At 58.6% G+C, this 15,491-nt stretch overlaps 1 protein-coding gene across 3 annotated transcripts; it reads right to left on the bottom strand.

Moving 5' to 3' along the window:
• Positions 1-31: 31 nt before the first annotated feature.
• ERN2 (endoplasmic reticulum to nucleus signaling 2) lies at positions 32-11,380 on the bottom strand. Of its 3 annotated transcripts, none has more exons than XM_050317502.1 (22): positions 11,255-11,380; positions 8,833-8,950; positions 8,263-8,296; positions 8,086-8,179; positions 7,910-7,982; positions 7,650-7,772; positions 7,463-7,564; positions 6,984-7,245; positions 6,811-6,889; positions 6,584-6,734; positions 6,048-6,169; positions 5,719-5,892; positions 5,348-5,597; positions 4,998-5,088; positions 4,541-4,730; positions 4,236-4,335; positions 3,900-4,099; positions 3,102-3,249; positions 2,853-2,980; positions 2,546-2,669; positions 2,204-2,271; positions 32-2,127 (listed from the first exon to the last, which is right to left on the bottom strand). In XM_050317502.1, the coding sequence occupies exons 1-22, from the start codon at positions 11,360-11,362 to the stop codon at positions 1,936-1,938; spliced, it is 2,931 nt and encodes a 976-aa protein (XP_050173459.1). In that variant the 5' UTR covers positions 11,363-11,380; the 3' UTR covers positions 32-1,935. The 3 variants fall into 3 exon arrangements, 2 of the variants coding, with proteins under 2 accessions (XP_050173459.1, XP_050173460.1); XM_050317503.1 differs by having other exon boundaries at positions 8,086-8,158; XR_007629202.1 differs by lacking the exon at positions 2,546-2,669 and having other exon boundaries at positions 2,109-2,127.
• Positions 11,381-15,491: the final 4,111 nt, after the last annotated feature.

The following is a 15,491-nucleotide window of genomic DNA, read 5'->3' as shown; positions in this document are numbered from 1 at the left end:
AAGGAAGCCCCTGTTGCTGTGGGAACAATGTTGGTCCCTCTGACTGACGCCCAAAGGTTTCTTGATCCTCACTCCTAATGGAGTGTGGTTTTTAATTCCCTACCTAGTCTGTTTTTCTAACTTCCCAAGGCCAAAAGCCTGGCTCCAAACCAGCCCTCTTGTTTGAGGTACCTGGGCCTGCTCTCGAGAGAGCAGAGCAGGGGGAGAGCGGAGATGTCATGTGAGGTGTCCATACGTGGCAGCACTCGTGCCTTGGGCTTCGGTTCCTCTTGTAGAAGCTCAGGTAGGGTATTGAACATGCCCAGGGTGAGACCGAGCAGTCGGCCTTTTAATACTGAAGCTACATGAAACCTCAACTTTTGTATATTGCATAACTTGATTAAAGATTGTTTGCTGCAGCATCCAGCCTGTCGCAGTTCCCTTCAGTTTGTTGACTTCCCCTCTGACTGAGAACCATCCTCCTACCCTTACTTCAGCCAGGGGCTGGGTGTGCCTCTCTCTGCTCCCCTTGACAAGGAGCAAGAGGGAAACTGGCAGAGGGTGATGGGAAGTGGGGAAGGGAGTAAGTGGTTTTGGGAGATGGTCTTGGGATCAGAGAAAGGGGGGTGAGTTTACTTCTCCAGTGTTGGGGAACCTTCCCCTTTCGCAGATGTTTGGCTCTATTTTACCACATGGTTACTGATTATGACTGCAGCCTCAGCAGAAGTCATCTGTAGCAGACTCCTGCAGGACCCCACTGACCTCCAGGTCTTCCCCACACTGCTCCCTGCCAGCACCCACAGGTGCCCTCAGGCCTATTTATCTTTAAGCAGGACAAGGGTTTTTTTTATAACATTTTGTATAAATATATTCTGAATAGAAACCAGGTACGAACCCTGTTACCTGTGTAACAAAATCCCACATCCCCGCACCCACAGGAATCAGACTGTACAAAACTATTGCTGTTCCACAGAGGAACTTTGCCATGGGGCTTCGTGTGCCTGTGCACCCAGTCAGTATTGGCAGCTGGCTCATAGGGAACACGTGCCCATGGGCATGCCATGAACCAGAGCACCCACGGGACGTGGGCCTGGGGCAGCAGAAGAGGCTGGGGGAGCTTCAGGCACAGCCCTGTTTGAGGGAAGGAATCCCTAGGGAAAAGTGAGTTCCCTGCTTTGTGCCCAGAGACAGCTGCTCCCGAACTGCTGTGTGACCTGCTCAGGGGCTCAGGCCTGGCACAGGTACAGGCTGCTGGGGACTGAAAGGGAGACAACCTTGTTCTCAGCCCAGCTGAGATTCAAACCTTCATTCAGGGGCTGTGCTGGAGGCCCCCCCAAGTGCCACAGGGCTACGCCCTTGCAAGCCAGAATACAACAGGCAAGTCCCAGTTGGGTGTGGCTGCTCAGCACTGCCTGGCCGAGCACAGCCCCCAGTGGGGCTGAGGGCTCAGCTCCAGCGTCGAGACTGGGGTACTGGTCCTGGTCACAGCTCAAACAGCTGTGTTCCCAGGCACGTGGCACGGGAGAATGCCCTGGACAAAGTTTGTTGATCCCTGGTGCACATCCCACCAGGACCAGTGCGGCCTGAGGGCCTCGCTGTGCCAGGGCATCGCTGCCCCTGCCCATGGGAAAACAACTTGCATTTTCCTCTTTCTCCAAGCACGGAGTCCACCCCAGAGAGGTCTTTGTTCTCTGCCTTCAGGCCCCTGAGTCTGACTGTGAGTGTTTGCAAAGGTGACTGCCCAGGGGGTCCCTCTTGGGCTCAGGAGACCCCAGGCAAAGGCACAGTGTTGCCCTGTGCCCACCTCTTCACACTGAGCTGCTGGCAACCCCCGTATGCTGGGCACCTCTCTGGCCCTGGGGAGGGGCAGAAGGACTCCAAGAGCCCCCAGGGCTGGGGCACGGGCAGGGAGGAGCGGCCACAGCAGCCTCGCGGTGCCATCCCAGCGTGTCCCCCTCAGACGCCGTCACCCCGCAGCCCCTGGCAGTAGTAGGGGTGGAAGATGCGCTCGTGGGCGCAGACCCGCATGGCCCCGTGCGTGTGCAGCAGCAGCCGCGGGAAGCGCGAGGTGAAGTACTGCACGAAGCCCTCGGGGACAGAGCCCAGGGCTGCCTGCACCTCGGCTGGCAGCTCGTGGTAGTGGTGCTTCTGCAGGAGAGAGGGCGAGGTCAGAGAGGGCAGCGGCAGCGGGGGTGGCAGGGGCAGGGCAGCGGGGGGGCCGTACCTTGTTCCTCATGGCCCGCAGTAGGTCACGCACCGACCCCCCCTTGTAGGTGCGGAACTTCCTCAGGTCTGGCGAGAGCAGAAGAGACACTGAGCGAGGTGGGACACAGCTGGGGCAATGGGCTGCCACAGCCCTGTAGTGCCAGCACCACCCCGGGTGCAGCAAACCCCAGCCTGGCTCTGCTCTCCCAAAGAAGGGATGGCACCTTTACCTGCCCTGGTTTTCAGCTCCTGGGTATGAGCAGGTGCCTCCTGGCCAGTAAAGGTAGTTTACTACCTGTCTACTCCCAGTCCCTATCTGCTTCACCAGACCCAGGGGCAAGCCTGGCCTCCCCATGCTCACCCATCTGCAGTGGGAGGGAGATGTGCATCCTCCAGTTGGTTCTCACCACTGCCCGAGCCCCTGATTCCAGGGCCGACACGATAGGACCCTCAGCTGGCTCCTTCTCCACGCGGTCGCTGACATCCTGTGTCCCCAAGAGCAGGGATGGGGTGGGTATGACACTGCCCTCACCCCACAGAGACCCAACAACGCCCCCACCCCTTCCTAAAGTAGCTCAGAATGAGCACATTGACCTAAACACAGCCATTCCCAGCAAGTTTTTCAGAGCACACCTGTGTTCACTGCCAGTGCGACAGCACAGGCTCACCTGGAAAAACTGCAGCTGCTTCTCCTGACTCCAGAAAAAGGGATGCACAAGGACCACAGGGGCCGATGGCCGGCGCTGGGGTTCAGGGCTGATCATCGCCACTATCAGCTCCCTCGCCACAAGCTTGTCTGGTGGTGAAACACAGCGGAGAAATCAACCCCCCCACCAGGACCAGGAGCTGCACCTCAGCCCAGAGCTTCCCACGGGGCCACACCACTGGGAAAGGGCCTCAGCTGGGAAGGGTCTCACCGTGAGCCTCCTCTTGCAGGCAGTTCAGCTGGTAGGAGCCTGCCAGGATGTTGGCCTGGCGCCGCAGGCTGTCCCCAAAGGGGTGCTGCCCCCCCGACACCACGTAGTAGAAGACACAGCCAGCTGAGAAAATGTCCACGGCGCTGGTCTGCAAAACACGGCAGGAGATGGGACCTTCAGGCAAAGGCTAAAGAAAGCTTTCACCTCCCAGTTTTCCATCCTTTTATGTGGACCATTGGCCATTGGCTGCAGAGCTGCTGAAAAACACGTCCCATCACGCCGGATCCCTGTCAGGGAAGGGACTTTCAGAGGCACAGCCAGAATTCAGGACTCCACGGCCTGACAGACACACTGGGGCTGCTGGTGTCCCAGGGGCTGGGCAAACAGACCCCAGCCTGAGGTTATGGGAAGCTGCCAGCCCCAGCAGGACCAGTACAGCAGCTGCTTCCAGCAGGAATGGGATTCCCAGCACTGAACGGAGGAGCAGAAGTGTGACCTCGGCAGCAACCTACAGAGTCTCCAACCTCCCCCCTCTGAATTTCTGAGGACAGGAGCCCAATGGGACACCCTGTGAACACAGCTGGGCACTGTCTCCCGAGGACAGGGTCACTGGGGCAGCCACTGACTGGGGTAGTGCTGGTAAGCAGCAGAGTGCCCGTGCCCAGGCTGGCTCGGGCTCAGAGCTCTTGTCTTAATTGTGCACCCCAGCAGCATGCCCCGAGGCCACTGTCAGTGTGGGGACACTGCCACAACAGCCCCAAGGAGCACCCAGGGCAGGGGCAGCAATGGCTCACTGACAGGGTTCTCCTTCGGGGCCTCCTGCAGCACCTCGGGCGCGATCCAGCCCTCAGTGCCAGGGATACCAGAGTGGAGACTGAAGCTCTGTCGTCCCCCCTGAAGCTTCTTGCAGAGGCCAAAATCTGAGATGACAGCGCGGATCTGCCCGTGGCGATTTGGGGCAGAGATGAGGATGTTACAGGGCTTCAGGTCACGGTGGACTGGAAGAGAAAGTGAGCGGTGTCACCTGGCAGGGCTGGAGCAAACAGGACTCTGCCAGTGCCCTGTATGCTGCCAGCCCCAACAACCCCTGCACAAACCCTGCAGCCTCCGCTAAGGATGGGGTGCTGGCCTTACCGATGCTGAGGGAGTGGAGATGGGCCAGCCCCGACATGGTCTGACGCAGCAGCGACACTGGGTCCAGCCCCCGCCGGTTGAAGCTGGGGCTCTCCACATACTGGAACCACACAGAGGGAATGAGAGAGAGGAACTGAGCCTGATTTACTGGGCAAAGGCAAGGCTGCCTGGGAGAGAGACCCCTCCCCAGGCTGACAGCGAGGAGTGGAGACCAGCCTGTATGGAGGCCGTTTGTGCCCAAGGCTTTTGTTTCCAGGGCTCCCAGTGGGCCCCATGTCCAGGGCAGGCAGGGGGGCTGGGCTCACCTCCTGCAGTGTGGCAGAGCAGAGCTCGATGGCGATGTAGTGGAACTGCCTGTCCTTCTCCGTGCAGAAGTAGCGCACAACGTGGGGGTGCTCGTCCGACTCGCGGAGCAGCTGCACCTCCCGGTCGAGCAGATGGACGCACTCGGGCAGGAGCCGCTTCACGGCCACATTTCGTCCCTCGAAGTGCCCCCTGTGCAGAGAGCCCTCAGCGTGTCCAGGTGTGGCCCCCGGCCAGAGCAGAGCCCAGTGCTGCTGCCCCATGCCCAGTGCCTGGTTACTGAGAGCCCAGCTCTGGGACAGGTGTGATGAGGATCAGAAGGAAGGGAAGGCAGCAGCTTGTTCTCAAAAGTCCCTGAACCAGCAGCCACCATGTTGGGCAACAGCCACTTTGGTTCTGTCCCTGTGGCTCCCAAGGAGAATGGGAGCAGAACGAGGGCAGGCACTCGCTGTCACCCACCTGAAGACAAAAGTTCCTCCAGCTCCATGGCCCAGCACATCCTTGGGGTTAAAAGAAACTTTCCCAACTACAACCAGGTCTGGCTCTGCATCTGCAAGGGAAGAGAAGACAGTCATCCTTCAGCCTCCAAGCATTAGTTCTGTATGGAGGACAACTAGTTCTTTATCCATCTGGCCATTTCTTGGGCCCTACTCTTATGTAGCCCACATTTATCCAGCAGTAGGACCAGCACCTCCTCCCATCCCAGCTGAGCTGCAGCCCTCTCATCTGTGGGCGTCCTGCTCCTGTTCTGGGTGACAGCATCTCCAGACAGACAGCCCCCACACCCTGCCCGTTCCCCCTGCACCCACCTGCAGCAGCCTCTGGGACAGCCGGACCCAGGCTGACCATCCCATTTGCCGGGTCCTCTGGGCAGGTTGAGAGGTGGGCGCTCTGTGAGAGCTCTGATGTGCTTCCCTGGCTCAGCCCTGGCTTCCCAGGCCCTGAGGGAACACCCTCCCCGGAGACCCGGCCTGGGAGCAGCATCTCCTGCTGCTGCTGCAGGAGCTGGATCTGCTCCTCCAGCTGTTGCTGCTGCGTCACGTGCTGCTGCTGCAGTTTCTGGAACACAAACGATGGGAATGCTCTGCTCCATGCCCAGAGTGAGCTGGGGCATTGGCAGGGCTGGGCACAGCAGCGTGGGCTCCACTGTCCCTCACCCTCCACCGCCACCGCCACTCACCATGAGCAGGAGGAGCAGGACTCCCCCACCCAGCAGAGCTGTGCCAACACCAGCCATCACCAGGTCCCAGGTGCCCTCGGGATACACCTCCACCTGCTCCCCTGGTGCAGGGTCTGGCTGGAGCTGCCTCTCGCTGCGGATCCCTGGCTCCTCCGGGCTGCTCGGGGCCAGAAACTGCAACACACACCCAGGGCTGGGTGACACCAGAGGGACAGACTGCAGGGCACTCATGTCTGGGACTCCCTCCCTGTCCTACCCCACACTAGGGACCCACTGCCCACACTAAGCAGCTCAGACCCTTCGGTGACCCAGCACCCTTCACTGCTCACATCATCAAACACAGTCCTGGCAGGAGGAGCCCTGGGAATGATGGTTTCCGTGGTCTTCCTCAGGTTCTCTGGGAAGGCTCGCAGCATTGTGGTGTGGACCACAGGAGGCAGCTCATGGTGCCCTGTGGTAGGAGGGGAACAACCATCAGTTTGCTTCTGATCACAGCATCTGTCCCTCACCTCCGCAGTGCCATGGGCACACCAGCAGCCCCGGCCCTCCTGGAGAATGGGGGACACTTCTGATGGGACCCCGAGCATGGGTAATGGTAAGCCCTGCTTCAAAGGGTCCCTGCTCACCCCTGGGTGGGGGTGTCCAGTGGCCCTTCCTGGGGAGGGGAGAAGGATGGGCTGAAACGAGTGCCAAGCCAGAGTCACTGCAGCCCCTAAGGTGACTCACAGCCTCAGTCCCATTCACCCTGCTGGACAGAGCAGGTTGGGCTGTGCCCCCAAAGCATACCAGCAGCTCAGGTTGCCCCCCCCAGGCACCCTCCTGGAGCCAGGACACGGGGAAGCCCGTGCCCACCGTAGGTCCACACCTATGAGGAGCCACTGGTTGTGCAGCGCGGTGATGCTGCCCTGCGGGTACTTGACGTCGGTGCTGGGCGTGATCTCGCACTCCCCCGACTCTCTCAAGGTCACGTCGTCCGTGGTGGGGCCGTCGATTCTGGCCAGTGTGATGCCCTGGGGCTGGGGGTGGCAGCTCATGGGGCAAGTGCCGCTGGGTCGGGCGCCCGCCGCGCTCAGCCCGGGCGGGGACACTCACCACCAGCGCCACGCCGCCGTGCACCAGCGACGTCAGGGCGTAGAAGCTGGTCGCATGCTTCCCCACATAGAGCGCTGGCCTGCAGGACAGGGACAAGCATCACCCTCCATCCATCACGGCTCAGGGCGGCCAAGCACCAGGACTGTGAATGCCACCGTGCAGGAACCACGTACAGCAGCTGGGTCTTGGTGGTGGCAAAGTCCTTGACGGACTGGTAGCTCCACTTGAGGACGTGGATGTCCTGTGACTGGAAGGTCAGGTAGCGCAGGGTCTCCATGGCCAGGTTGAGGTGGGGGATGCGGCGCAGGCTGTCCTGGTGCCACACGTAGATGCCGACCACGGGTGAGCCGTAATTCTGTGCCCACAGGACCTCCCCGCTCTCTTTGTCCAGGGTCACCACCAGCCCGTCCCCACTTGAGGCCAAGTGTGCCATTTCTGGGAGAGCAAGAGGGATAGGTCCCGCCTGGTCACCTTTAGTCTTGCCACCAGCCATGGGTTGCTGCCCCTTCTCCCCGGCAACTGGCACAGCTGAGACCTGCTGGCCCTGGCACCATCATCCCAAGGCACCCCCACAGCCAGGGTCCTGCAAAAATGCTGGCTCCCATGGCTCCCATGGCTCCCACAGCTCCCGCAGATCCCACAGCTCACTCACTGTAGTTCTGGGACTCCTCGCACAGCGGGGCCGAGTACTCGGAGAAGGTGGCGTTCCAGCGCAGCTCCCGTGACTTGGTGTCGTACATGGTGATGACGTACTCTGGGGACAGGAGCAGGGCAGGAGGTCACCTCCAGAGCCCCATTCCTGGGACCAGGCAGGCAGTCAAGGTGCAGGGCTCCCTTACGGGTCCGGCCAATGTAGAGCAGGGGGCTGGATGGGCACAGACCATCCCAGGCCTCTGTTGAGAGGGTGGTCTGCTTCTCCCCTGACTTGGGGTCCACGATGAACCAGGTGTCCTGCTTCTTCCCTGAGAAGGAAAATACCTTTTCTCTGAGTCCCTGCAGCCCTGCCCATCCATGAGAGCACCCGCTGGGCTCCTGCCCGGTGCCCTCCATGACTCCTGGGAGCCCCTGGTTGACCCCTCCTCTACAGGGGCTTCCATACCGGTGTAGAGCACCCCGTCCGAGCTGCGGCACGGTGAGGACTGCACCAGCTCCGGGATGGTGAATGGCAGCTTCTGCAACACCGACAGAAGAACGGATGCAGGGCCAGAGTCACCTCCCCCTGCCTGGTGAACCCCAGGGGGACACTGGATGCCACAGCCCCCCAGCCTCACTGACCATCAAGCCTTCTTTGTTCTTTCCTCCCAGGATATATAGGCTGCCATCATTGGGGTCTGGAAGGAATGCTGGCCTGGGAAGGAGGAGACCCTGTCTGTCACACCAGCAGTTACTGAGGAGGTTGTGGAGCCCAGGCGACTCCTGCTCTGCCCACCCGCCCACGGGGATGACACTCACTCTGCCACATACACCGGCACCTGCAGAATGGGATCTGAAACAGAGAGTGAGAGGCGACATCAGCAGCGCTGCGGTGTGTGGGACAGCGTGGCACCGCTGGCTCCCCTGCGGGGCACTGTCACCCTGCGTGGCACTGTCCCCCTGCGAGGCACTGTCACCCTGCGTGGCACTGTCACCCTGCATGGCACTGTCACCCTGCATGGCACTGTCCCCCTGCGGGGCTCTGTCCCCCTGCGTGGCACTGTCACCCTGCATGGCACTGTCACCCTGCATGGCACTGTCCCCCTGTGTGGCACTGTCCCCCTGTGTGGCACTGTCACCCAGCCCTGTCACACAGTCTGTTTGCATTTCAGACCCAGAACAGACACCGATGGCAGATGCTCACCCACCCTTGGTCGTGCCTGGGGCTGTGCCTGGGGCTGGGGCTGGAGTGTCCCCCAGGGCTGGAAGCACTGCTGGCCCAGAGCCCATCCAGCAAAAGCCAGGTTGGAGGAGCATCCCCAAACCCCAGATAGAGACAAGCTCTGGGAGCCAGGTTGTGAGTAAACCCCCACCTGGGTCACTACTCACCATCCTTCAGCGTCCACTTGATGTCCCCTGTGCTCTTGCTGACGGCATGGAGGTTCCCATCCAGCGTGGAGACAAAGAGCAGTGTTTCTGGGACAGTCACAGCACCACCTTTGAGGCACTACGGCAGACACACCATCCCTGAGAGCTCAGCCAGACTTGGAGATGAGCTCCCAGTCTGGGTCCTCTGTGTAGTTCAGCCCCTGTACCCAGCACCCCACAGAGGTGGGGCAGAGCCCCACAGTCCTTCTGCTCCCCAGCGAGGTGAGACTAGGAGGGAAAAATTTCCTTGCATCAGCATATTGAATCTGCTCATTCCTCCAGCTCTACCCACACAGGACATCACAGAATCGCATCTGTTGCTGACTGCTCAGAGGTGCTGTGTGCCATAAACCCCTGGCCAGTGGCCCCAGCACTGGGGCAGCTGCACTTGTGGTGACTGGCACCACCACCACCCGCAGTCCCTGGCTTCTGCAGCATCGCTCACATCCCACCAGAGCAGTCCTGGGGCTCGAGCAGCCTTCCTCCTCCTCTCCCCAGAGCCAGCTACCCTGGACACCTTTCTAAGGGTGACATGAGCAGCCCAACTGTCAGCTCCTTCTAGAAACAAACGAGCCGGGTGACTTTTCATGCCAGAGACATGATGATTGCTTGGCTAGGCCTTCAGAGCTGCAGGTTTCAGCTACCTGACAGTGAGGAAGTAATTGCAAAGTCTCCTGGGAAAAGGAGCTGCTGCTTCCATGTATGGCACCTGCACAGCGAGCGCCAGCTCAGCCAGTGGCACACACACCAGCCTCACCCCGTTGGCAAACAGGGATCAGCAAACAGCACCGGCACCCACGTGGCTCTGGCACTCCCTAACGCCAGGACTCGGCAGCAGTGCCTGAACTCCTGGCTGCCCGCAGATCCAACGTGGGAAACTCCAGGACACCCCTCGGACCTGCTCCCCCCACAGTCCCAGCCCTGCTCGGGGAGCCTGAGTTGGCAGAATCCAGCCTGAGGGCCTGGCCAGGCTGTGGAGCGGGGAGAGGCTCCAGCCAGTGCCCAGCCAGTGCCCACGTATGAGCACGTGCCCATCTGCAGAGCAGAACCCCGTGGTACCAGACTGGCCGTGGCATGGTGGGGTCAGGAGATTCCTCCAGCTGCAACAACACAGTCAGCAGTCCCAATAGGAGCCAGGTCACCTGGAGCACGCGTCAGCTCCCTCCCAGTGCACCTCACGTGAACCTCTCTGTCTCCAGACTAGTTCTTTTATTTGCCTTTCTTCTTGCTTAATTTTCAGGTAAGGTCAGAGCAAGTTTTCCAGCTCTGACTTTGCCCAGAGGATGTAGTTGGGACAGGTAGGGAAGGGGACTGCTCCCCACTGCCACTCCTCCAGCCCCTGCAACCACACAGGGCTCTCAGGGACAAGCCAGGCTGGCAGACACGGGGCTCCCGTGGTGTGGCCACCTGCCTGGGGGAAACTGAGACTGCTGGGCCCCCCCAGCTGTCAGTGTTCCCCCTGATGCTCTGTGGTTTCTTCCATCTCTTCTACAAAATGTTGTGTTTTGGTGACAGGGCACTCAAGCAAAGGTCCAGCTGCTCAGCCCGCTCCCCCTGCAGCGATGCTAGTGGGGCCAGAGCTTGTCCGTGAGCTCGGGGACACTCGCTTCCCCCAGGACAGAGGGGGAAGCGGGGCACAGACAGCAACAGGGCACCAGCATCAGCTGCTTCCTTCACTGGAGCTGCTCTGCCCATGTCATCCAAAGCCACCCTGGCACGCTGCCCTCTCCACTTGAACCACCACCAGCAGCAGGACCTGGATCCGGCTCGGAGGGCACCACCCTGCCAGGCAGCAGCTCCGCGGGCAGGACCAGGCAGGAGGGGGCCGAGGGCGCCCAGGGAAGGGGACTCTGCTCCCGGCAGCAGCCAGGCCCAGGGTGGGGATGGAGAACAACCTCCGGGGCTCCATCGCACCGCGGCGATGGCCACGGGACCCCCAGGCCAGCACCCCGGCCCCTTTGCCCACACCACGCACGCCCCTCAGTGTGCTGGACCCCGCGCTCCCGAGCAGGGGATGTCCCTGCCCGCACTGTCCCACCCGGGGAACACGAACTCTCGTGTGTCGGAGCCCTCCCGCAGGACACGCGGGGCACAGTGAGCACAGGCACCCTCGCAGGAACCACCGCACTGTCCCCCTCGATCTTCCCTCCCACAGTCCCCCTCACAGCACTGTCCCTCCCGGCACAGCACTGTCCCTCCCCGCACAGTCCCCCTCACAGCACTGTCCCCCCTCACAGCACTGTCCCTCCCTCACAGTACTGTCCCTCCCCGCACAGTCCCCCTCACAGCACTGTCCCCCCTCACAGCACTGTCCCTCCCCGCACAGCACTGTGCCTCCCCGCACTGTCCCTCCCCGCACCCCCAGCTCCCGGCGCGGCCGTACCTGTGCCGGGGGCGGCAGGAGCGGCAGGAGCAGCGGCAGGAGCAGCGGCAGGAGCAGCGGCAGGAGCCCCCGGAGCCCCCGCGGGGGCGGCGCGGCTGGTCCGCCCATGTCCCGGCCAGGCCAGGCCGGGCCGCGCCGCCGCCGTGAGTCAGCGGGGCCGGGGCGGGTCCCGGACGCGGCTTCCGCCCCCCCGCGCTCCGCACACGCTCCGGGACACCCCGGGCCCCTTCCCCCGTCCCTCCCCGGTTCCCGATCGTTGTCAGGCGCAGGAGGAGCCGCCCCCGCGAGCAGCGCACACCCCCTGCATCCCTCCCTCGGCCGCGGTCACATCCCGGCCGCCCGGACACCGAGCCGGGAAAAATTCCTCTCCCCGGTAACGAGAGGCAGCCCCTGCAGCCCTGCCCGGCCGTTCGCCCCGCACACTCAGACCCGCTTCAGCCCAGCCCCAGCCCCCTGTGCCGGCAGCTCTGCCCGAGGGACAGCGGGGGAGCGGTGGGATTCCCCCCCCGGGAACTCAGTATTGGAGCCTGGACACTAAACCGAGCGGGAACGTGCCCCCTGGGACGCTGGGAGAACGACTGAGCAGATTCGGGCATTTATTTGTGTGGTGCCTCTCCTGAACTGTCTCGGCGCTGGGGTTTTTTGGGTGGGGGGAGAGGAAACTAAGGCCGGAGGCGAAGCCGAGAGCCCGTTCAGCGACAAAGGTGAGGCTGCTGAAAGCCCGGCACCTTTGGGGGCTCTTAAACGGGACTGTGACACCGCAGCCAGGGCTGGGCCAGCCCGGCAGGACCAGGACAATTTTGGTGTAAAAGGAAATTAAAGTCTGGCTTTGGGCAGGGGGTGGAGAGGGACCATCCTGTAACTCACAGCCTGTGCGTGAGTGGCACACGGCAACAGCACCTGAATCCACACCCTGGGTGACCAGCACCCACAGCTCCAATGTCACACCCAGCACTGGAGCCCCTGAATTTCTGCCTGTGTCCCTCTCCCTGCAAAGAAACTCATGACAAACCCTTTGCTCGCAGCTGTTCATGCAGGAAGAAGCAGCTCAGTACATATAGAATATTGAAACACTCAAAAAAGTATTTAATTATCAAACTTTAATTCATAAGACTAATCTTACAGAATAAAACACAAGGATAACCAATCAAGGTTACACTTAAAAAATCCAGCAGTGCAAATCTAAGACTAAATATTTGTCATCTCCCCCCTCCCCCCAAAATAGGCAATAGATTATTTAAAAATACCATAATACATGGTACTTACATATTCCATTTAAAATAAATCTGCAGTGGACACAAGTATCTAAGACTTTTTTTTAATATAAAACCAAAGAATGAATTGCTTTGAGTATGAATAAGACAGAGTGAATTTCCATGAGTCACAAAGGTGAATCCTTGGCTAAAAGGTAAAATGGCCATATTTCATACAAGACTTATTACGGCTTTCCTGGTCCCCTCCTCCCCCCCCAGTGACAAGGACATTAATTAACAAAACAAGATGCCAACAGCCTCATCCTAACAGGTGGGGGGAGGCTGGAGTACAGAACAGAGGGTGAAAACGGCTCCACTGGAAAAACCACGTTACAGAGGAAGAAAAGTAAACAAAGGAAAGAAAGTCTGGAAACAAGCCCTGTGGTGTGGGCACAGCAAGGACGGGAGCAGGGAGTGCTGTGCCCGTGCCAGTGGCACTGGTGGGGTCAGGGACCATAGCTGTCGGGCAGGGGGTGCAGAGTGGACCCCAATGTGGCACCTGGGCAGTGGCACAGCAGCGAATTGGCCCTTCAGAGCACGGAGGAACAGCACACATGTACCTGGCAGGTACAGGCTGGGCAGGTGTGTGTGTGCCACGGGCACAGCACCAGGGTAGTGACAGCTTCTTATCTCATTTGAGTCCAGATCACTCTCTACCATCACCAAAACATCCTGACTGTAGTTACACCTTCCTCATCAGTGTCATTAATGGAAATTAACCATTGACTTTAAACTCAGTACAAAACCGTGTAACACAAGCTCTTCATGCAAGACACAGTCTCTGTTCAAACCCAACCAGGCTAAGCAACACGCTCCTGCATTCCCAACACAATACTGATCCCAAGACTGCTTACACCTGGGATGCAGAAATGGAGAAGGAATACTGAACTTGAGACAAGGAGGAGAAACCCACAGCACTGGGCACGGAGAAGGGAAAGGGATGGCACACAGGTGAGCTGTGATGCTCAGTGTCACGGAACACGGTAGCAAGCTTGGGGATTGACACGGGAGGGGTCCCCACAAGATGGCACGAGGGGACTGCCCAGGCACTGGGAGCCACCAGCAAACACCAGCTGTGTGCTGCAGAAACCCACATTTGCCCCTTGGATGCTTTAATCTGCAATTAGCAAACCCAGAAAGCACTTAGTGTAACCTCAAATGGAGTTGCAGCCCAGGACGCTCCCAGGGAATCACACCTACACAGAGCAGGAACCAGTTGCTATTGAAAGCACCTTGTTAAATTGTAATTTAACCAAAACACACTTTGGTGCAGCTCTTACCATTAACTTCCTACAGAAGATTACAGATCTCAGAACCATCTTTATCACCAAATACCGAGTGTACTCGCACTTTACACACAAGCTCTGTCTCACTGAGGACCAACCACCAAACTCCTTCCAGGGCCATTGGTTACGCTGAGTCTGCCATGGGATGGTCACAGTGACCAGAGAGTAAAATCCAAAGCCAAGAAAGGCTGGCAACGCCTTTGAGGCAACCATGGCACTATCCCACTAAAGAGAGGGTGTTTCTTAACGTCAGTAACTGCCTTGGAAAAATTGGTGTAAGCCAGAACACACAAGGCTCCACATCATTCCCAAAGAGAAATAATCTTAAAAGCAGTGCTGCTAACTACAGCTGGAATATTAATTTCAAAGAACTTGCACGAAACCTGGGATATTGAGCCAATAAACACCAACTAACGCATTTTATAAGTCACTTTCCTATATTTTAATTCAAACTTTGCACATAGAACAAAAAAGTGAAACAATTTCATTTTTCCAATCAAATCCAACCTGAAAGGAAGCACCTAAACAGGATCACATTTTCTTAGTTTACAGTATTTTCATGTTTAAAATGGCTTTGTATGTAACCAAGGGGTTTGTGTTCAGTTTCTTTCGAGCTGCTGGGTTGTACCTGGCCCAGGATGCAAAGTAACTGTGCCCCTGGGCAAGGAGCAGCAGGAATGTGAAGAGCTGCCCTGCGTCCTGGTGCCTCAGCAGCGGGGCAGTACCTGCCCCCCTTGGCACTCGCCCCAGAGTTACTCACCCGGTCGCTGCATCCTGCACAGGAGCTGGGGAGGAGCTGGAACTCGGGCACGTGCCCTCTCCAGGAGCAAGGGGACGAAGGAACAGGAAAGGAAACAGAACATGAACGGATGCACAGACAGGTCCGAGCAAGTCAAGGAGCAAATGGGAGCTGATCATCACCCAACCAGGAAGGTGGTTAAGTGCCAAGGTGACCTCAGGTGACAGAAAGAGCCAGTGTTACCCCTTTTCTTTATTCTGCAGCGCCCACACTTTCCAATGGATAATGAATTGTAAATTTAAGCCTTAACACCAGGACTGGCAATCAGAAAAATGACACGTGTGTGGCTGCATTTCTTCCATAACGTTGTCACCAGTTAACTCAGGACAGCTCCTCTCTGCCCTCGCCGTTCCACAGAACAGCCAGGGGAGCTGGCAGGGCTCTTCTGCCCCAAGCCACTCGTGTCAGGACACACTGCTGCTGGCTTGTACACAGAAGGGAAATACCTCAAGCTACAAGAGTAACAAGCACATCACTAGTTTCTATGTAGGATATGAAACACCTTTAAAATTCATATTGCATGGCTGTTCTAACAGAAAATGCAACCCAAAAGCTATCAAGAGGCTACAGGGAAATACGTGACCTTAACACCTGCCAGAAAGCCAATGCTTTTCCCAGTCTCCTAAGTAAAATAAAAATAAAACAAATACTCATTTGGGAATTTGCACCTGATGAGTTTCAACTGCGCTTTTTCAAGGAGAGGGAAAAGTGCACATGGAGTACATTAAAATCAGCTGTTCCTAAAAGGCTGTTTCTCCATGAGTTGGAGCTACTGGTATGGAGCAGCTGTGTGCCATGTCAGTGCCCCAGCACTAACACAGAGTAGGGATGTGCGAGCTGCTCCAGTCTGGCTGCACAATGGCACCTGCTGTGGGCATGCACCTGTCCAGGGCTGAGGG

This window comes from Myiozetetes cayanensis, unplaced genomic scaffold, assembly GCF_022539395.1.
Source record: "Myiozetetes cayanensis isolate MyiCay16 unplaced genomic scaffold, myiCay2020 scf20-37, whole genome shotgun sequence".
Taxonomy (NCBI): Eukaryota; Metazoa; Chordata; class Aves; order Passeriformes; family Tyrannidae; genus Myiozetetes; species Myiozetetes cayanensis.
This window is presented reverse-complemented; position numbering and strand designations above follow the sequence as displayed.